The sequence below is a fragment of the Prosopis cineraria genome, unplaced genomic scaffold (genome assembly GCF_029017545.1).
Source record: "Prosopis cineraria cultivar Desert tree isolate PC_DT_omini unplaced genomic scaffold, ASM2901754v1 PC14, whole genome shotgun sequence".
Taxonomy (NCBI): domain Eukaryota; kingdom Viridiplantae; phylum Streptophyta; class Magnoliopsida; order Fabales; family Fabaceae; genus Prosopis; species Prosopis cineraria.
This window is the reverse complement of record NW_026555345.1, coordinates 24,411,747-24,434,524: the sequence shown is the minus strand read 5'-3', so window position 1 is coordinate 24,434,524 and position 22,778 is coordinate 24,411,747. Positions and strand designations below refer to the sequence as shown.

General features: G+C 32.5%; 3 protein-coding genes and 1 pseudogene across 3 annotated transcripts; 3 read left to right on the top strand and 1 right to left on the bottom strand.

Annotated features, from left to right (window-relative positions):
• Positions 1–2,901: 2,901 nt before the first annotated feature.
• Positions 2,902–4,223, top strand: LOC129293941 (protein BIG GRAIN 1-like C). Its single transcript, XM_054932081.1, has one exon. It carries the CDS (start codon positions 3,154–3,156, stop codon positions 4,141–4,143), a length of 990 nt encoding a protein of 329 aa, XP_054788056.1. The 5' UTR covers positions 2,902–3,153; the 3' UTR covers positions 4,144–4,223.
• A 2,746-nt stretch (positions 4,224–6,969) lies between these two features.
• On the top strand, positions 6,970–9,735 carry LOC129292259 (vacuolar protein sorting-associated protein 2 homolog 1-like). The gene is made up of 5 exons (XM_054929828.1): positions 6,970–7,219; positions 7,630–7,760; positions 8,333–8,437; positions 8,821–9,081; positions 9,184–9,735. Exons 1-5 carry the CDS (start codon positions 7,183–7,185, stop codon positions 9,319–9,321), a joined length of 672 nt encoding a protein of 223 aa, XP_054785803.1. The 5' UTR covers positions 6,970–7,182; the 3' UTR covers positions 9,322–9,735.
• Positions 9,736–13,086: 3,351 nt separating this feature from the next.
• LOC129293532 (E3 ubiquitin-protein ligase EL5-like) lies at positions 13,087–14,204 on the bottom strand. Its single transcript, XM_054931542.1, has one exon. The coding sequence runs from the start codon at positions 14,116–14,118 to the stop codon at positions 13,609–13,611; it is 510 nt and encodes a 169-aa protein (XP_054787517.1). The 5' UTR covers positions 14,119–14,204; the 3' UTR covers positions 13,087–13,608.
• Positions 14,205–19,109: 4,905 nt separating this feature from the next.
• Positions 19,110–22,276, top strand: LOC129292390 (mechanosensitive ion channel protein 10-like; annotated as a pseudogene).
• The last annotated feature ends 502 nt before the right edge of the window (positions 22,277–22,778 follow it).

Here is a 22,778-nt window from a genome sequence, read left to right as displayed (position 1 = left end):
GACGATAGAAATACCACATTCTCTCTAGGCCAATTGGTTTAACGCAAAAGTAGAAAATAGAAAGTAAAAAATTGTCGCATCATCAAGAATTCAAGATGGCCATGTTTGATTTAAAATTTTAAATGAAACTTATTTCTTCACTCATTATTCCTTCTTCCTTTGACTGTCCTTTGATCATTCCATTGTTAGATCATTGGAATAAATTTGGGTACAAGTATCACCAGTCAGATTAGCCTTTTAAAAGCAATTTTATTCAAGCCCACGGTCAAAAAACATCAGGGGCAATTTTATCATTTACCTTCTCTCTTTTTTCTATTTTTATTATATTTTATTCTATACACACGCGCGCGCGTATATAATCGTTCCTATTCTTGTCTACAGCTAAAACATACTATTATTATCATTCCATCTCGCTAATCTAATCCATCATAATAAACATACCGTAAGTTTTGAATCCCCCAACCGTTAACTAAAATCTCCCCAAATTTATCAAACTATCCCATCTCATTATCCTACTGGGAAAATTATCCAACTCGGGGAACAATCGTATAAACTAGCAAGATGTATGGAGGTTGTGGCATTACTTATTAACTGTTAAAGAATACTAATGTCTAATCTTTTGTATGCCTATCACTAAGTTCTTTCATTCAGGTTCATCAAAGTTTTAAAATGAAAAGAGAGAAAAAATGTGAATGTGCGATAAATGACACTATTTTTTATTTTGTGTGATAAAATAATAAAAATAAAAATAATTTGAATGATAAAACCAAAATACAGTAGATATTAAACATAAATTTACCCAATTTTTCATGCACTTGCAATTTATTAAGGAGAAGACTTAAATATTTAACCTTATATACTTCATAAACTTTTATTCAATTAAATCAAGGGGTTTTTGCATATATAACCCATTTTATAAAATCAAACCCAATAAGCAACTTAACATTTGTTATATTTTACATTATAGTCATTTTAATATTTAATTGATCTTTATATGATAAAACTATCTTTTATACAAATAATATGACTTTCTTTCCAAAAAAAAATTAAACAAAAACTTTCTTTCAAATACTTGAAGATGGGAGAGAGCTTCATTTGACTCTCTTTAAAAAAAATGATAAGATTAAACATCACTATATCCACACAATTAAATAATGTTGATAAGTTTTTATGATAAATTATTGTAGATCAAAAATACAAAAAAAAATAATCATTTACCTAAAATATATCAAACACAATCCATAAAAGATTCTAGATATCTTAGCTTATTAGAGAATCAAGTACCTAAACTAGTAAATATCATTTTTCATCATAAGAAATGATGAAATTGAGCATTTTCATATCTACAAGATTAAATGGTGTTGATAAGTTTTAACTGATATAATTTATTAGTGATATACTATCATGGATTAGAAATATGAAAAAAACATAATTATTTTCTCAAATAAATTAAACATAGTCCCTAAAAAATTTTTGGTATCTTGACTTATCACAGATAATTAAATACCTCTTTTTAATGGAAGTTTTAGGTTTATATTTATTTTCACTCAAGGAAGCTTAGCAATGAGACTCATTTGCCTAGGCACATAATTGAACTATTTATTTTGGAATGTCTCTTGAAGAAAAATGCACTTATTAGAACAATAAAAATGCAATTCGTGAATATCACTTTGATTCCTTCGCCCACTAAAAGAGGAAAAGATCAATTGTGAAAAGGGGAGAAATATGATAGACGTACACGTAAGGAATTGATTTAGTTAATTAAGGATTAAAATTATTTAGTTAGTTATTGGAGATATATTTGTGAACTAATTTATGCAAAGTATTTTAATAATATATTTGTTATATGGATAAAAGAAAAAACTATTTCTCATTAATTTTGTGAACGAGTCGAGTCACATTTAAAAACCTCATTCATAATTTATGAAAACTGTATTTTTTATGATCATAGGTCAATTTACTCTTAAATCAAGATAATTTAATTTTAATGTATTAACAATTTATCACGAAATAAAAAGTATATAAAAGATCTACACATCTTTAATTAAAAACAAGTATCTTCAACATTTAAAATATGATAAATGTATATTTTTATTTTTAAAATATTATTTGAGAAGTGCCTAGTATTTTAAATTATTAATAAAGTGCCTAGTATTTTAAACTATTAGTTAGAATAATTTTATCTTTAAAGTAATTAAAATATAATATTTTTATCTTGCCGTCAAAATTTTAACGTTGACTGATAAAAAATGCTAATTAATACTTTAATGTTTACCATTAGATAATTTAATAGCATAGACAAAAATGTTTTATTTTAATTTCTTTGATGATAAATTTATTTTAATTAATAATTTAAAGTGTTGCGCGTTTCTAAAAAAATTCTTTATGAACAAAATGCAAATTTACACTGTAATATGCTGTTCATCATGCAAAAATCGAAACACCATCCTTTACAAGCACCCGTTTTTTTGTTATACTGGAAAAAAGCCCAGAACTAAATTTGCTGAACGAAGTACTAGCATTTAGAAGGGAAGGGAACAAGATTCAGACCAAAAAAGTGAAACCACGTGATAAGATATTTGTTAAATCTTGTTTAATAACTGTAAACATGAAACAGAATTTAATAACTGTATTCATTCAGATCGCCATTGATAAAGCTGAAGCAGCAGCACCAGCCATGAAGGTGGATGAGTTCTGAAAAGATAACCCGCACGCGCGCAAGTCACTTTCCCTCTCTCCTTTTTTCCTCAGAAAGAAAATTCCCTCACTCGCTTCAAAATCCAACACTGTCATATCACCTCATCATCATTACCTTTTACCTTTTCTCTAAGCAATCTCTCTCTGTCTCTCTCTTTGTCGTATTTCTTCTCTTCCCTGTTAACCTAAAGCTTTACATTTCAACAACACCTCAACGTGACCTCTGTAACACACCACCTTCTAAATCTCACCCGCTTTCTCTGTTTCTCACATGACCCGTTTGCCTTCTGTTTATTATTATTTATTAATTTCCATCGCAGCTTTTGACATTCTTTGTCTCAACATTACAGCTCTTTCCCTCTCTTAAACTAATCGTCTCTGTCCTCTTCTCTTCCTTCGTCTTTATAAGTTCTGTCTTCTTCTGCTTCTTCTTTGTTGAACTGTGCTCTGAAAAACATGTACAAGGAGGAATCTTTCCCTCAGAGAAGAAGAACTCCGTCTTTCTCCTCCAGCCTTCTTGACGCCATTTATCGCTCCATTGACGAACCAAAATTCGGTCTTGGTGAAGATCTTGAATTGGGCGTCTCGAGACAAAGCAATTTCAAGCAGAGTGTTTACATGGAAAAGGCAGGGAAAGTGAGGATGAATCTTCGTCGAGCCGTTATGATGGAGGATTGGATGGAGAAACAAGGCTCTCTGTTGTTCAAGTCTTCTTCAAGCTCATCGGAATGTAGCTCTCGTGGTGCTGCATTTTCGTTCTCAGATACAGAGGCCAGCTTCAGAAAACTGAGGCCAAAGCTCAGATCCGAGGGGATCACCCAGAAAAATGAGAAGCCTAAGAAAGCGAAGCAGCCAATTTCACCGGGGAGTCGAATAGCTAGCTTCCTGGGTTCCATCTTCAATTCTGGGAATGTGAAGAAGGCCAAGATGTGCTATGTCGGGGCTGTAGAAGATGTCGGCCTCGAAAGAAAATCGAAATCTCCGTCTTTATCCACTTCCTCTGCTTCTTCATTCTCTTGCATGAGAAAAACTCCAAAAGGCAAGAAGTCCGGCAATGGAAGTGCCAAGCGATGCGTGAGATTTTACCCAGTTAGCGTAATCCTAGGAGAGAACGAAAACTCTCAGCCGTGCCAGAATAATCCAAACAGTGTCCGGAAATTCCCGAGAAATCCTTCCATGAAGAAGTTGAAGAGCTGCTCTGTAATGGCTAAAGAAAACAGAGTAGACACAAAACAAGCATGTGGTGAATTACATTTCAGAGGGCTGTATGGTCGTAACAATGAACATGAGGTTGATGAAGACGACGATGCTTTGAGCTGTTCGAGTTCAGATTTGTTCGAGCTGGATCATCTTGTTGGAACTGCAAGGTACCGAGAAGAGCTTCCGGTTTATGAAACTACGGATTTAGAAACTAATAAAGCCATTGCCAATGGTCTTCGTTTGTAGTCTTGTAACCTTCAAAGACAATGTCATTCTATTTCATTCCTCACTTTGTGGAATTATTTCATTCAATTATTTTTGTTTTTTGTTCTTTTCCCTCTAAAAAGAGGTAAAACAATATTTATGTACTTAAAAGTATATATTTATTTATTTAGTATATTTTTTCTAATTAAGTAGATTATAAATTTACAAAAAACAACTGAAGTTGAATAACCATAGTTAGTTATATTGTAAAGTAGATAGAAAAAAAAGAATCGGTATGTTCTGATTTAATTGAGAAAAATAACAAACATGCAACAATAATCATATGAGCATCTAATTTTTTTAAAAAAATGACAAATAAACCTCAAAATGATCAATTAATTTAAGTTAAGTTTAAGTGCTACACTTTAAAAATTTGCAATTTCATCTCTTAATTTTGTAACTACGTTATGATGAATTTATAACTTATTTTTTAAATTTTAACATGGTTAAAGAATAAAAAATTTTATTTTCTCTATTAAAATTTGGAATACAGGTTACAAATTTATCACAATGAATTTATAAAATTGAGTGATTAAGTTATAAATTTCTAAAATTCGACACCTGAAACCTAACTTAAATTAATTAATCCTTTTAAAACCTTTCTATTATGCTCCTAATTTTTTTTCCCAACAGATAAGCCCCTGAACCTGCTTGAAGAATATTCTGCTTGGCCTAACTTTGAATTTTTGCTTGCAAGATGAAAAATAATTTTAATTAAATTTTAATCAATTTGAAACAAATTGAACATTTCAGTAAAACAAAAAATCCATTTAAACCAACTAAATGATTAAATTCATTCATAACAATCACTTTTCATTGTGTAGAATTAAGAAACATGTAATTTTAACTATATTTCATAATCTCTTACCTTAGTCCTTCTAATTCTAAAATTGACTCTCTCCAATTCAAAATATAAACATTTTTTGAAAAATTTATGCATATCAATAAAATCTTCATTCTTATAAAAATATATATATTATTTTTTATCCTTACTCTTAATTATTAATGCATTCTATGACGAGTAAGAGATACATTTACACAAATATTTAGATTGTTAAATAAAGAGGTAAAATGGAAAATAAATTTTTTACATGTAATAAGTTGTTTATATTTTAAATCAAAATCAAATAGGAAAAATGCTTATATTTTAGACTGAAAAGAATATTTAACAATATAAAATTGTGTTATGAATTTAATTATTGAAGATTTGATTTTTATACAAACCCATAGAATTGAAGTAAGATTAATAATAGGTGAATGATTGAGAATGGAGAAGAATATATAATACCTAAAAAATGGTTAGTATAGAATTGAAATAAAGTACAGGTGATAATAGTGAAATTGGGTAATCCCTATTTGGATAGCAGGGTTTGTTAGGAGATACCAAGACAAACTGAAAAGAGAAAAGTGAAAGGCAGCCTCAACGATAAAGTTTTAAAAGAGAAAAGCATAGCCTTTTCCATCAGCTTAGCACATGGCTTCAGTGAGTGACTTAGTTAAAAAACAAACACAACACACCCCAACTTTTAACTTCATGGAACATTGTAATTAAAATCATTATACCACTTTCCAACTTCGCAACTTCTTGCCCGTTTCAAAACTCATAATTACTTTCTCAATTTGAATTCCTACCTTTATTTTTTTTTTAATAATTGTTCGACTATCAAAGTGTAAAACAATTTGAGTTTATGCATAGAGTGACACATTTAGATAAAATCATGTTTAATAATTAATTTATGATAAAGTGAAATGATTTTTAATAAAGTTTGAGTTAAGATACTGTTTTTATCACTATTCTTGCTCATCATTTATCCCCCATTTTCAAACCTTGACTATATAAAAATATTATTTATTATAACAACTAAACTTTCATTAAACTAGTTTTTATTAAATAAATTTTTAACAAATTAAATTATTCTCATTTTTAAGTAATCACTCTCCATTTTTAACCATAATCATATTTATATACTCAAGATTATTACAAGTAATATTTGAACTTTGAAGGGACAAAAACATTATGGCTCTCAGATCCAAACAAACTCATACAAGAGTGATCTTTCCTATTTCTAGATCCCATCTCATCATTCGAACCACCAAGCTGGTCCTAAACACAATAATTGAACAAAAATAACATTAAAAACTCTGGAATGAGGCGTGGAGTAACAACTAACAAGGAACATAATCAAAAGCACGAAGCAAAACCACAAGAGTAAGTACGTACGAAGAAGCAATAACATAAGAACATTATTTTACAGTGAATACTGAGCATTTTGCAGAGAATAAATAGTGGGAAGACAAAGCTAAAACATGCAGAAACACAACAATGACATTTTTAAAACACAGTGCCAGTGAGTATAAGAGGTTATGTTCCTCACCAACCAAACACAACTTGTGCAACTTCAATATTTATTATACACTCACCTTCTGTATGCATTAATAGCAACTTCATGCGGAGAAGCACAAGCAACGTCCCATTATCACTCAATCCAACCACCACGTGTCACCCCCAACCCTTTTTTATTTATATATTATTTAATTATTTTTTAAAAATATATTTATTTTTTTTGTGCACAAAAATATACTTGTACATTACTCCAATCCTCACTCACTCCTCAAAGGCTCAAAAAACACTCATGGGACAGGAATAAATCATGAAATAGATGTCCTTATTTTCAAGGCCTTATTACTTAAACGTCAGGCCCAACGTGTAGGCCCATCATGCAATATGCAAACAGCACATTGGCCCAAGAATGAAAAGTAGAGCCCAAGGGCAAAACAAGTCACCTACGTGTGATGGAGAGAGGAACGGGTTCGTTGATGACGGCGACGATGATTCCTTCGTAGAACGTTTACCGCGTAAGAAAGCTGGACCATCTTCTTCGACGAAGACATAAAAAACTCAAGCTCAGAAGCATTATATACGATTCGAGGATACTCGCTTTGTTTTCCTGCTTATAGCTATTTGATTCTATTTCAAATCTCAGTTTCTAGCATATCGATTTGTATTTCCATTCCAGCGCCATGAGTTTCATCTTCGGGAAAAGAAAGACTCCCGCAGGTTTGTTGACGCGTCCATATTATAAACGTCCGAATTTGATGTAATTTGTGTGGATTGAATGTCGAGTTGATGAATTCTCCGACGGGATTCATCTATTCGGGTTATGCACATCATGTCAATTAGGTTTTTTGTCCGCTATTTCCCCACTTTTGCATCCCCTCCTTGTTTTGATCATATGAAAAAGTTCAATAACTAGTGATTTTGCTTTAGTCAAACGTTGAGGCATGATCTATTCGATTTAACTGAGCCGCATGACTGGATCTTATTTTCATTTTCATTTTGTTCTTTTTTCTAGTTGTGGGAATCAGAATATTAAGATTCATCCATTGACATAGTGGTGATTACGTTAAATTTTACAAACAGCTTGATATTGATTTTGAAGTACATGACTGTGAGTTTGTAATTTTCAGAGCTTTTGCGGGAAAACAAGAGGATGTTGGACAAATCAATCAGAGAAATAGAACGGGAGAGACAAAGTTTACAATCACAGGAGAAGAAACTGATTGCGGAGATCAAGAAAACTGCCAAACAAGGCCAGATGGTATGGTGTTTTTATAGAACTAGTAGCATCTGCATTATACTATCTGCTGGCTTCACAGTTTCAAACTTGAGAATTACGATTTCAAGCCTACAAGCCACCCCTCTGATATAGGGCTAGTTTTGCACCTGAATATGGGTTCCTATTCCCCCTGCCCCCCAAAACCAAATTCGAAGCACAGAGCTTTCTTATTCTGACTTCTAAGACTATGCCAGCTTATCTGATATTTTACTATTTTCATCAAGTTTGCCCATCGACACTTGTGGTGAGGTCATCATTACTCTGATTTCTGAAATACAGTTCGCAAGAATTTCAAGGATTAAATTTTTGTAGTTGGTGGTTTGACTGCAAATGACTGTTTTACTGTTCTTGTTGCCATATTTAAATTAGTAATCTAGTTTGGTTTCTTGCATGTGGATCAACGAGCAAATCGATTCTCACTTTTGTAGCAGATATCTGACATTTAATGATGCTGAATTTTTGTTCATCAATTGTAAAGGTTAACACCTGATTTATTTGTTAAAGTGGGTATAACGTGTTTCACTAAATCCATTTCATATTGTATATAATTTCAGGGAGCTGTAAGGGTGATGGCCAAAGATCTTGTCAGAACTCGACATCAAATTGAGAAGTTTTATAAGCTTAAATCACAACTCCAGGGTGTATCACTTAGAATTCAGGTATGCACTTAATGCTGTAGTTGGTTAATCTTACAAACGGGTTTGTTCTAGCTGACTTGTACGTGATCATTATAAGAGGCTATATTTGTTCTGATTTCTGAAGATAAAGTCATTTTTTCCTGCAACAAAGTGATTAGCATATGCATTGAACATGAGAGATTCTTATGTATATCAAACTGATGATAAATAGGCTAGCAAGTAGGTCGAAGGTGGGTCCCATTGAGAAATATGCCCAGTATGTTTATGCGTCATTTCATGATTACTTTGGTTATTTACTTCATATTGGCTATAGACCGATCTGCTTCAGGTTGTCATATTAGAACCCATGGGTTTACGTAAATAGGGTGCTAAATTTTGGTATCTTCTGTAACACAACTGTGCAGACTCTGAAATCAACACATGCAATGGGTGAGGCAATGAAAGGTGTGACAAAGGCAATGGGGCAGATGAACAGACGAATGAACTTGCCATCATTGCAAAAGATCATGCAAGAATTTGAAAGGCAGAATGAGAGAATGGAGTTGACGACTGAGGTCATGGGAGATGCCATAGATGATGCTCTGGAAGGGGACGAGGAAGAAGAGGAAACAGAAGAACTGGTGAACCAGGTTCTTGATGAGATTGGAATTGACATAAACCAGGAGGTATATTAACAACTCTTCATCTTCTTTCACAAACTGAAAGAAAAATAATTTGTCGCTATAACTTATAACATTGCCCCTAACAAGTTTTGATTTCATGCACAGCTTGTAAACGCACCATCAGCAGCAATTGCTACTCCCGCAGTAAAATCTAAGGTGCCTCAAGTTGAAGCTACAGGGAATGATGACGGTGGGATAGATAGTGATTTACAGGCAAGGTTGGACAATTTGAGAAAAATGTAATCTTCACTTTCCTTGGTATATATACGAGCTGTATCTGCCATGAGAGCTTCTTTTTCTCCCTTCTCTCCCTTTCTGGGTGTATATAAAGCAAGTTTGATTGTTTGAACTGTGTTTCATCACTCACTCGCACCCACGGCCCACGACTTAGATTATCGCAACCCCTCCTGGTTCTTTTTTCCCTTCTCCGAGGCAGAGATACCCTTTGCAGTGTCCATGCTGGTTATTTGGCTCTTCTTGAACGAATGTGTTCTTGTTGGTTTTTTCTCTGACAGCCTCTCATAACAGCTTTGAAATGTATTGATAATGGTTTGCTGATGTGAACATCTCTCAAAGGGTCTGTAAGTAATTGTTGCTCTCAACTCTTATTTTTTTGGGTGTATTAGGTGCCGTTAGCCAATTATTTTTTTATTGACACTCTTAGCCAATTATTGTCAGCATATTTCATAGGCTTTGCTATCACGGACAATATTATTAAACTTTACGCTCCATTCCTTTGCATGCACTGTGTAGGATTCGCTTTGTCTGTGTGTGTGTGTGTTATACTAGAAGGGTTTGAATCCTTGAATTCTATTTATCCATACCAACTTGAGCCCACGTTTGGCGTGTGAGAATCCTAAATGTGGAATGGGAATTGGACATGGAATCTGAATTTTAGCATGTTTGGTATGGTAATATCTGGATTCTCTAGAATCATGATTCCGACAAAAAAGCCATATTCAGATTCCAACAAAACCACCATTGAATTGGCTCAATTCCCACGGAATCCTCTCTTGGATATTTTGACCCTCACCAGCATCATCTTGCTCCAACCCAACAGATCTGCCTTCCCACTCATGAATTGCTAAATTTTCTTGGCCTTCTCTTGTTTCGTTTAAAGAAGCATCAGCCCCAATCGTTCGAATTGTAACCATCCTGTTGCCAACCTCATTGAGTATGGCTTTGTCGATGGTAATTAGCGGGTAGAGTGGAGTAGTCAAGCCATTCCAACTAAATTGTCTCCATGATGGTGGCTGGAGGATTACGGAGGTAGCTTACATGCCATTGGGTTGTGCGAAAGGGCAATGATTGATGGAAAAAGGTTGAAGTTATGTAAACTTGATGATAACGCTGATGTTGAAATTGATGAACTTGAAAGAAGTGTAAGAATATGGCAACCATATGATGGCTTTAGATTGCAGTTTTTCTGGTCTCTGTTCATGAAAGAAATGATTTTCTCTTCGTCCGTCGGCACCGCCTTGCAGATCATACAGGCAGTTAAGCACCATCACAATCGCAAGGATGATATTTTCTAAAAAAAAAAAAATTGAAATGGACACTTTGATCTTTTCTTAATTTAAATAAATAAATTTATTAAAATTATAATAGTATTCTATCATCATACTAAATATATTTTTAAAATATATTTTTTTTATTTTGATTTCAATTCTAATTTTATTAAAAACTCTTTTATGATACTAAACAAGGCTAAAGTGAATCTTAATTGTATAATTTACTTTCTACTTTCATATGGAACTTACAAAAGGGGAACCATGAGGCAAAAAATGGTAATATAAGCATGAGGTTTTGTTCTACCCCTCATTAGGCATTCGATGTTCTTTGTTTTTTAGGGGCAAAAATAAGCATGAGGTTTTCTTTCCTTAATTGGTAGTATATTAAATAAATATTCCCTCCTTCACCCAAAAAACAAAAAAATGCTTCTACATAAGTAGATTGGGTCTTATGCAATTGTATCGGATCCAATATAAAATACTCCATCCATCTTAAATTATAAAATATTTTTAGAAAATATTTGTGGTCCCAAGGTATAGAACATTTTGAGAGGATTAATATTTTATTAAATAGGTTTATTTCAATATTACCCTTTCTCTCTTTCTCTTTAATACAAGTTAGGTGTGAATTTAATGTTATTAAATGAAGGGGTTTTTTTTTTTTTTTTTTACCTGAAGCATGATTTCATTAGATAGAAACAAAATACAATCACCAAAGCCAAGAATAGAAGATCAAACTAGGACAAGATTGGCAAAGAACCCCAAACTAACACAACACCTAAGCCAAACAAATAGCTGAAGCCAGAACCTTGCAGATCTGAGGATAGGCAAAGATCTTGTCCAATATGATCATTAAGAGATGGCAAGTAGAAGGTGGTTGTTTGAGGACATGTTCAGTCGAGCCCAGCTTCTTTGACACCGATGCTGCATGACAAATTGCAGCTCAAACAATTCCTCTAAGAATAGAGGAAAAGGAGACCTGAAAGTTAAAATTAACTTCCAAAAAAAGATGATCATAGTAGAGTTAAGCCAGACCAAGCCATAGAAAAAAATGATCCACAAAGAAAGGCAGAAATAAAGATAGAGAGACACACAAAGAGCACAATATAGAAATAAAACAAACAACCAAATCCTAAACAAAGCAAAATGAGGCAACCAACAGAAGAAAAGCTCAACCAAAGAGCCCTACACCCGTGGTCGCAGCAAGACAAAGACCTCATGGCCTTCGGGTGGTTGCAAGACAACCACCAAGCTTCACAAAAAACACTATCGTCAAACCTTCCTACAGCAGATTCACATTATCCATAATGTTCACTTTCGCCTTTCCTATCTCCACTCTTTGCGGGAGCCCACCCTCAGCATCCATAATTGATAGAATATTCCCAGCCCCTTTCTTCACGGTTGCCACAACCTTTGGGTCTTTTGGCTGGAACCACCATCAATCCCTTGTTTTTCCTTCATTAAAGATCCATCCACTGTCACTTAGCAGTGATCGGAGAGAGAACCCACTAAAAACCTTTAGTGCCATTACAAAACCCTAGCTGTGACCAAGGAAAGAACATCCAAACAGTGCAGAGAAACTCTCTTGTATGGAGAGAAAAAGCTCACCCTAAAAGCGAGAGAGGCAATTTAATGAAGGATATTTTTGAAAGTTTACATTTTTATTTTTAAAAAAATAAGATTGTTAAATATATTTAATGAGAGTTATTAATATATAAAATTTTATTTAAAAGTGTTATATAATTTAAGATGGAGGGAGTGCATTGTTTTTACCTTCTAAATAATGCAACTTTTTAGAAGTTTTATAGATATAATTATGGATTGGATTCCTTGTTTTACATTGAGTTGAAGTGAGCATATATTATTTATAACTTTATGATAGTTGTGATTTTATTATATTTAGATACGAATTAAAATGGACAGATCACATAACTTAAGGAGAGAGTTGTACAGTTTACAACTTGTGAGTGAATAGTATAACTTTTTATGATATGCATTGTTATTAATTTAATTCCTGAATGGCATGTCTTTTTTATAATTTTTATTTTGAACAAGTTATTGCTTTATACAAATAAATTTCATATATTTTGTAACTTGTTCTATGTGCATGTTGAATTAGTCATTCAAATAAAAAAAATAAAAAGTTTAATCTAATAGAGAAAGCAACACATTATCAATAAACTTTGAGGGAATAATTCAAAATTGAAATATAGAAATAAATCCAGTCACTGAGATGTCAAGGAAATGTTTTAGGGATCAACTTCTGAATGTACTTTATATTGTTTCACTTGTTTAAACATTTCATCCCATTCTTACTATTTAGAATTTTCAAATTAACAATAATCCCACCAATTCTTAATCATGCATATTGAATCTCCAATACGCTCTTAGTATCTTCAAGGGACAAAAGAATTTAAATTTAAAGCATCCAATGCACTGCGGCATTGGCATAAATTAGTGGCCAACAAAAAAAGGCCGCGCATGGCACCAAACCTAATTTTATGAGTAATGAATCACAATTCACTCACAAAACAAAAAAGAGACCAAGTGTGTAACAATTGGTCATATGCATTATACAATTTATATACAAACTTTAAAATTTCGTACAACTTGTCTCTCAAAGTTTGTGACTCCCACTTGTGGGTGTAATTCTTCGTGGATTTGAAGTGTCTGTTGCTTCTTAATATCTAAAATCACAGGGCATAGCATCCAATGCACACGAATTCTTCGTGGATTTGGGGTTCCTGCTGCTTGTTAATATTTAAAATCTCAACCCTTCATTTTAGTTAATGATCGGCCAATGAGTTAAAATGAAGGGCTATGATTTCGAGCATTAGAGAAAATAGCAGACAAGACAACAGACACTCCAAACCCGTCATCTTCCTCATTTGGGTCTGCTTAATTGCTCAGTTTGCCAACTGACGAAAGAAATGGAGATAGAGTTGGACCCCACATGAAACCCATTAAGCTCTCAAAAGGTTATCAATTCAATTTTAGCAGGCCCCAGGTAACCAAGCCCTCAAACAGCGACGCCATTAATGGCTGATCGGAGCAAGCCATCACCAGAACTCTCCGGCGGCCGTGGTGGCGGAGGAGGAGGAAAAAGCTGGCAAAAGTGCAGGACAGGTGTTCGACAAATTGGGCAATCGAAGTGAGAGAAGAGCCACATGTCTATGCAGTGTGCATGAAAGCTGTGCTTGCATCTCGGCAAGTTCCTCACCTCTTCTCCTTCTTCAAACCCACAAAGACAAACTGGGCACTCACTCTCTCCTTCTGCTGCTTCTTTCTTGTACTTGAAGCTTGATAGTAACAAGTTTCTGTTGAATATCAGACCATCATAACTCTGACTGATCGGTGCCACTGCTTCACTCACCCGATTTGAAGGCTGTGATGATGATGAGGATGACGACGACGATGATTGCACGTGGCGGCGGCGGCCGCCGCAACGTTTGATGATGATAAGGTTGTATACTGCTAATAATAAGGCTGCTGTTCCCACAATTACAAGCCCATAGTACAAGAGAGGCATGTTTTTGATTTCTGGTCTGATATGGAGGAGGAGGAGTAGGAAGACGACGCAATGATATGGTGGGAATTTAAGCCATGGCTCAGCAACTATTGGGATTTTATTTTATGGCAAAACTGGTTATAAGATTCAAATATTTAGGTATAAGTTCCAAATGTTGAATTAAAACTTGTAGGGCATCATGGTCTTAGAGGGACAATATGTTTTTTTAACAAAAATATCAAAATATCCCTCTCTTTTTTGCATTGATCTGCATAAGTTTATCTTCAGTGACCTGTACATTGGATATGAGGGTATAAAAGGAAAGGTTATTTTGGTATTTTCACTTAAAATATATATTATCTCTTCAAAAGTGTGGTCTCTTGCAAGCTTTATTTTCATATTAGGGCCTCATACCCAAATATTTAAGCCTTTCAATATTATGCCGATTTTCCCATCTTTTTAAACCGAACAAGTTGGGAAGTACTGTGTTGTGAATTAGCACATAGTTACTATATTCCAAATCAACTTATGTCTACAAGTTAGATGATAGAATGTATTAAAGTTTAAATTATTCATTGGGAGTTACCGAGTTAATCTAAGAGGCGTGGTGGCAGAGAATTGAGTGAATTTTAAAATGAATAGTTGAAAGAAAAGACAATGAAAGGTAGGGTGAGAGCGACTAGAAATGTAGATAAGCATTGGGATGGAGGTCTTTTAATTTAATTTATTGCAATATTATTTGTTTTCAAGTGCTTCTCTTTAATTTTGGCCACTCACTTCGGTACCCCTACATTAATTCTTTCCCATTTTGCTTTTGCTTTACCATTTGCAAACCACACATGTTTCTAAATTCATTAACTCACTTTCCCTGGTTTAGGTGCCAGTATTATCTTTTAATTCTATTTATAACCCATATTATTAATTTTTTATCATAATTTTTTCTTTGATTCTCCGTTTAATGTTAGTGAAAGAATATTTTTTATTAAAAGGAGTATATATAATAAGGATAAAGTTAAAAACTTATCAACTTTTTAAATAGAATTAATGAATTTTAAAATTTTCTTAATTCTCAAAACAAGTTGCAAGTTATCACTTGTACTTCCTCCATTTGAGAAAAATCTACATACCAATAAAGTTTCATTTCTATGAAAGTATATAATGTTTTTCATTTTTACTTCTAATCCTAATTATCAATACACTCTATAATGAGTGAGAGATATATTTATAAAAAATATTTAAGTTAATAAATACAAGGGGTAAAATAATTTTTTTTACATGTACTAAGTTGCCTATATTTTGAATTAATATTAGCAAAGGAGAAATATTTATATTTTGAAACAAAGAGAGTATATGATAAAGGACTCATCAAAATGATTGTTTCTTAGAAAAATCTTAAAAATTAATAAAAATTTAATAAGTTTGTAACTTTGGTTTTACTAGATATTTTTTTAATAATATACTCTCTTATTTTTATTATAAGGCATCTTTTAGAAGAAATTAGTGGTCCTTAATAAAAGTCACTCGATGGGGTATTAGTTGAGTTTTTTAAATGTTACCCTTATTTAAAATTATTAATTAAAAGAGATAATGTAATGCAAATTTTAAAATTTTCAATTTAAATACAGATGAAATTGAAAATTTATTTCCTACAAAATTAATAACTCAACCACTTCTCCTTAATTTTTATAAATAATTAGACTTACCTTGTAATAAAGATTGAAGGGAATACTTCTCTTATTAAAATTTTATGGGGATAAAAGATGAAACTTATGATAAACTGACAATGATATGTATATTATAAATAGAATTAGAAAATTTTTCCCTCTCTACTTTATAAATAAGATTAGAGTAGTACTATACAGTTCAAAAAAAATTAAAGGTTGATTCCCTTTTATCATTGTAGATTTCTATCCAAAGAAAATTTAAATAATAAAAACAACTCACTCTCTTTGGTATAAAATATATAAGCATCTTTTAACAATAATTTTCATGCCAATAAAATGTTTATTCTTATGAAAGTATATATTATTTTTTTACACTTAGTTTTAATTTATAATGAGTGAGAAAAATGTTACAAATTTACAGGCACAAAAATTTAGGTTAAAATAAATACTATAAGGAGTAAAATAAAATTTTTTTTAACAAATACTCCTTCCATCTCAAATTATAAGATACTTTTAGATAAAATCTTACATGCTAGTAAATCTCATTAAATACACCTAATAATATTATCTTTCCAAAACAAAAATATAAACTTTTAAAAATAATCACATTTAATATATTAAAAAGAGAAAGGATAGAAATTAATTATAAATAAAAAAATAATATTAAAATTAGTGCATTCAATAAAATTTTAATTTATTCAAAATATTTTATATTTTAAAATAGAATTTTTTTTAAATATTCTATAATTTAAAACAAACAAAGAGAGTACCAAATTATTTATATTTTGAGTGTGACTGTTTGACTAGTGAGGGCGGCTCAACATTCAACACTGATACTAATGCGCCCAACCAACCAAACAATTTTATAACAAGTTCTCCAAATTTAGGTATCTGAATTCAATGCCAATTTGTTAGTACTCTACCAAATTATGTCGCTGTAGGGTTTTGATGAAATATATCAATTATTTTTATATTATCTTATTACAATAACAGATTTCATAGCCTGTGCACAACACGTAATGTTAAACAAGACTTGTTTTAAAACAGAGGGAATAAAATCCGATGTTTAACCATTTTGTGATTAGCTTATGAGCTTAGTTTGACAAAAGTAAGTGATGGTTATTAAAATGTGTATTAATATCTGCAAACATAAAATATTGTTGATTTCCAATTATAAAAAGATATCCAAGGACGTCACAACAAAATCACGTGCAAGGAGAATAAAAATAAAAAAAATGATAATAAAATCTCTCTGACATATATATAAATGACATTTGATTTTTTAAAATATCATAATTCTTTCGAAACCTTAGAAATTTTTTTTATCATTAATAAATTTATATAAATTACTAAATTATATTTGTTGAAAATAAATAATTCACAAGTTTTGTTTAAATATTCACAACTTTTCTTCTTATATTTACATATTAAATTATTTATTTGTTATTACATTGTCGCGCTATAACAAGAAAATTTATGAATATTTAAATAAAATTTGTAAATTATTTATTTTCAACAAAGATAATTTGATAATTTATATAATTTATTAATGATAAAAAAATTTCTGAAAACTTTATGAAAATTATAATATTTTAAGAGATTAAATTATTATTTATATATTTTAAAAATATTTTATTATTATTTTTTAAATAAAAATACTATGAATTTGCAAGAAGTACGACAATTAATAAAAGGCCAAAGGAACAAGGTTGAAGAATATTACAGCATAAATATGTGTGTATTGGCTTGTCCTTTGCTTGTCCTTTGCCTAATTACGACCGAATAATGAAATGCTATGTCCCACTTGCACAACCCCACCCCTAAAAAGTGGATAATTGATGATACACCAAATCATTCATTACTTTATAATTTATAATTTAATGCTTTTAATTATATGTCACGTTGTTTTTTTTTATTTGATGCAAATGATATATATTTTTTTGATTTTATTTATAAATTATTTTAACATATTTTATCAGTATTAAAAAAATTTTAAAACTTATTAACCCTGTTTTAAAATTTAATAGGTTATTAACTTTGCCTCCTAGTAAATATCCACACTTCAATAATATATTCTCTCTTTCCAATATTAATGAAAGGTAAAAAAAATTATGATAAAAATTTAATAATGTGACTTATAAATGGGATCAAAATTTTTTTTTTCTCCACCCTAAAAATAGGATCAGGGGGAGTAATCCACTAATGGCAAAATTGTCCCCACATATTAAGTTCATGAATAGAACTATATGAACTAAATTTTTTACATGTACAAGAGTTGATATTTTAATCCCAATTCTCAACCACTTATTTAAACGATAATGAGACTTCTACCACTATATCAACTTGATTCGTTAAAAAAATTAAACAACAAATGGAATACATAAAGCTCAAAATCATTTAAAACTATAAATGTTTTTAGTATAAATCCATAAAAAAGTAAAAATAAAATAAAATAAATGGTTCCACAAAAAATATAAGAATTAAACCGTTTGAAATAAAAATTTCAATAAAAAATATCACCCAAAATAATTAAATTGTTCTACAATCTCAATTCTCTCTTACTACCGTGTTACAAATTTTAACAATTTCATCATCAATTTCACTCCTCTCAATATCTTAAATCTAAAGTCTTAGATCCAACAATATTTCATATTTCCTTTAACAAACTTCACACCCCAACAAGGGTGATTGTCATCTTTATCTCCCTCTTTTTTCCTCTTACCTTGATCTTTTTTTTTTTCCTCTTCCAATTAGTGGGTTTAAAATTAACATATCAGTATTAAAACTTAGTTCATATTTACATTAAGAATCACAAAATTGAGGGGGCAACTGTTTACCCTCAAGTACATGCAGGATTGCTCCTGGTCTAAAGGACTATTTTTTTTTTGGTCATGCTGGTCCAAAGGACTTCATATAAATAAAAATAATGTTAAATATTTTCCAACTAGATTGCTTTATAGTATTACATAAAAATTGATTTCAATCATGTGTTATTAAAGCCTTCACTACTGGTATCAATTAGAATTAACTGGTATCAATTAGAATTAACATACTAATCATTGGAACATGTCGTGTGGATATATTTATATGTTACTAATATTAATATGGAATATGTTACTGGTGCTCAGATCTCCAGGTAATATATAATTGTGGAGGTGGATGGCGATGATGAATTTCATCTTTACTTAATTAAATGTTATTATCTTGGAGAAAATTTTGTTACGTGGTGGATCAGAACGTTGCAGCTCAGGAATGTTGGGTGAGGAAGCTGCTGAATTAGATGAGGACAAATTGTAATGACTTCTACATTTTCTTAATAAAATGACTCCACCAAGTTCGACATTTAGATTCTCCAGATAAAACCCAGCTTGGGTTTTTCTGTGCATGTTTCATTCTTCTCGAAGTTTCAATCTTCTCCGAGGAAAACATTTTCTTGCATTCCTAAGCTCTCTCTGAGGAAACAAACAGGGCTTTTCTCCTGTTCAAGTTTAGTTAAACAGAGACGCTTCCTTCCCAATTTGCTTTGTGATTCTGGGCATGCCTCATTCTTCTCAACTTTTTCCAGTGAAAGATTCACATTTAGAAATTTAATGGAAACTATAAAGGAAGTGTTAGACAAGAAGATTTCAGAAAACGAAGTGGTTCTGCAAATCCAAGAAAGGGAAGAAGCTTTGTGCGTGAAGAAAGAATCTCAGATGGATTCTCCGCCGGAGATAAGAAATGTAAGCCCAAAACCCAGTAAGCCTCCAAAAGTTCCGACAGAGACAACAATCAAACGAAGATCACTGTCAAGGTCGGAATTCCAGAAGCCAAAATCCAGAAAATCCAGATTGTCAGAGCCGTCGTATCAGACAGACCCAAAATTTCTCGAAGCAAAAACTCAAACGACAGGTTATGATTCATCATCAAGTAGGAATTCTCCTAATGTGGCTTCACCTATGAACAAAATTGCAGCAACAACTACTCCAAGAAGAAATATAAGTACAGCTCCAGTAACCCCACGAACGCCATTGATTGGAATAGAATCAGAAGACGAAGAAGACGAAGATGAAGACGTGTACAGAACTGCTGATCTTGAAGTGAGCAAGAGATCAGGTAAGAAGAAGTTGAAACTAATGGCTTTGATTGAATGGAGTGCTTTTGTTTGCATTATGGCTGCTTTCATATCGAGCTTGACCATCCATAAGCTGAACCATACTGTGATTTGGAGTCTGAATCTCTGGAAATGGTGCGTTTTAGTGTTAGTGATTCTCTGTGGCAGGATTATCACAGAGTGGTTCATCAACATTCTGGTTTTCTTGTTTGAGAGGAACTTCATATTCAAAAAGAAGGTTCTTTATTTTGTTTACGGGTTAAAGAAGAGTGTTCAGGCCTTTATTTGGTTAGCTTTGGTTCTTCTGACATGGTTTCTTCTGTTCAATCATGGAGTTAAAAGAACCAGAACAGCCAGAAAAGTTCTGAATTACATAACAAGAGCACTTGCTTCTTGCCTCATAGGATCAGCAATATGGCTGATAAAAACTCTTACTGATAAAGCTGCTAGCTTCTTCTTTCCAATGCACCAGATTCTTTGACAGGATTCAAGAATCAATCATTCACCAATACATTCTTCGGATTCTCTCTAGGCCTCCATCGATGGAAATGGCTGAAATGGTGGGAAAAAGTGCGAGTACTGGTCAGCTGAGTTTTAGGACATTGAACAAAGAGAAGAAAGGAGAGAAACAAGAGGTCATTGATGTGGACAAGTTGAAGAAGATGAAGCAAGAAAAGGTTTCTTCTTGGACCATGAGAGGGCTAGTTAATGTGATAAAAAGTTCTGGGTTGTCCACCATACCTGATACACTTGAAAGCTTTAACGAAGAGGAAGGAGAGCAGAAAGATATGAAAATTAACAGTGAATGGGAAGCAAAAGCAGCAGCTTATAGAATTTTCAACAATGTAGCCAAGCCTGGAAACGAGTTAGTTCATATGTTCCTACTTTGATAAAAAATAATCTCTCTGATGTTTTCTTATATGCGATTTTATTCTCACTCTGGTTTAACTCTGACATTGACAAAGGTATATAGAAGAAGAAGATCTCTGGAGAGTTATGAAGAAAGAGGAAGCGAAGAATTTGCTTACTTTGCTTGAAGGAGCCGTGGCTGGTAAATCACTATCTTTCTGCCAAAAAAAAAAAAAAAGTAAATTACATCAATACATAGGCTTCTGTTTACTTGTGTTTGTTGTTGTCAGGTAAGAGTTTACTTGGAACGCAAGTCACTGGTGCATTCCTTAAACGACACAAAAACTGCTGTTGATGAGCTGAACAAGCTAGCCTCAGTGCTTGTGCTCGCAATAATCATCATAGTTTGGCTTCTTTTAATGGGTCTCTTAACAACAAAGATCCTTCTCTTCATTTCATCTCAGCTTTTGCTGTGTGTGTTCATGTTTGGAAACACAGCCAAGACTCTGTTTGAAGCCATCATATTCGTCTTCGTAATGCACCCTTTCGATGTTGGTGATCGCTGTGTTATCGATGGAGTCCAGGTAATAACAAACATACATACGTGTGTGTAAGAAAGCTGATCTTGGCTGACACCTGACAAATATGTTTGTGTGGTAGATGATAGTGGAAGAGATGAATATATTGACGACAGTGTTCTTGAGATATGACAATGAGAAGATATTCTATCCGAATTCAGTTCTAGCCACCAAACCAATCAGCAACTTTTACAGAAGCCCAGATATGAGTGATTCAGTTGAATTTGCTGTTGATGTTTCCACTTCCATGGAGACCATTGGTGCTCTAAAAGCTAGAATCAAAGCGTATGTGTCTTCCACCCTTTCTCTGCATGATCCTCAGCATTACCTCAAATTCTAAATCATCATTTTAATCTTAAAAGGTGCTTCTTCTGTCAAACTTGCTCGAGACACTGGTTCACAAGTTAATGATTAAAATCATAGTCAAATCATGATTCAATCAATCTTCAGTAAAGCATTTCATTGAACCAGTGAAGGAATTGATTCAACGATTCACTGGTTTATTAACTGACCAGGTTAACCTGAATTTAAATGCTATATTTAAGATAGATTTCACATTAAAAGAGTAAAAAGTTGGTGTGAAATTTTGTTAGGTATTTGGAGAGCAAGCCTCAGCACTGGCGAGCTGGGCACAGTGTGGTGGTGAAGGATATAGAGAACGTGAACAAGATGAATATGGGCTTGTAAGCGACTCACACCATTAATTTCCGGAACTATGGAGAGATGAGCAGCCGGAGATCAGAACTAGTGTTGGAATTGAAGAAAATTTTCCAAGATCTTCATATTAAATACCATCTTCTTCCTCTAGATGTTCATCTCAGTTATGTGGGGCCAGAAGCACCCTCTACAGTTCGGAGATGATCTTTGTTCCATCATCATCATTATTATATACTATCCATTCAGTTTTGTAAACGTGTGGGTTTTTAGGGGTTTTTTAAGAAGTCACAAGTTAATCCTTCAATGTTGATCATCGAAGAAATGAGGATAAATATTAAATATCATCAACTTTCCTCTTTCTTTTTTTTTTCAATTAAACTGATCAAATGAGGATATTTTGTAAATCAAATTTGAAATCTTTTTTTGCCGAAAATTGATCTTTATATTTTTTTAATGATTAATATAATAAATTATCTACTATTAATAATAAATCAATAAATCTATAAATATTATCCTATCAAACTAAATTCTGAACGCCGCAACCACAAATAGTTGATTGACCGATACACCCACATGTTCAGGTGAAAAGCACACTCCCTAAATGATGTGTCGAGATTATGTGCTCTCAGATGAAGCATGAAGTTACAGGTAGTACGGTTTACAAAAATATCTCATACATCTTGAGGTGTAAATTTAGTTTCACTATTTTTTTTTCCCCATACGCATCACGTATTTGAAGTCCTTCAAACCTCGCTTGATTAGGTCGGACCACAAGAATGACAAACTATCTCTATGAGTATTAAAGATAGCTATATAGTTAAGATTAATTTGAATGGAGTG

What these genes read in the sequence shown, in the direction of transcription:
- LOC129293941 (XM_054932081.1), top strand. Translation starts at nt 3,154, where the DNA reads ATGTACAAGGAGGAATCTTTCCCTCAGAGAAGAAGAACTCCGTCTTTC.
- LOC129293532 (XM_054931542.1), bottom strand. Translation starts at nt 14,118, where the DNA reads ATGCCTCTCTTGTACTATGGGCTTGTAATTGTGGGAACAGCAGCCTTA.
- LOC129292259 (XM_054929828.1), top strand. Translation starts at nt 7,183, where the DNA reads ATGAGTTTCATCTTCGGGAAAAGAAAGACTCCCGCAG. An exon ending in CTGCCAAACAAGGCCAGATG is followed by an intron (nt 7,761 to 8,332) that starts GTATGGTGTTTT and finishes ATATAATTTCAG; the next exon opens with GGAGCTGTAAGGGTGATGGC. An exon ending in GAATTGACATAAACCAGGAG is followed by an intron (nt 9,082 to 9,183) that starts GTATATTAACAA and finishes TTTCATGCACAG; the next exon opens with CTTGTAAACGCACCATCAGC.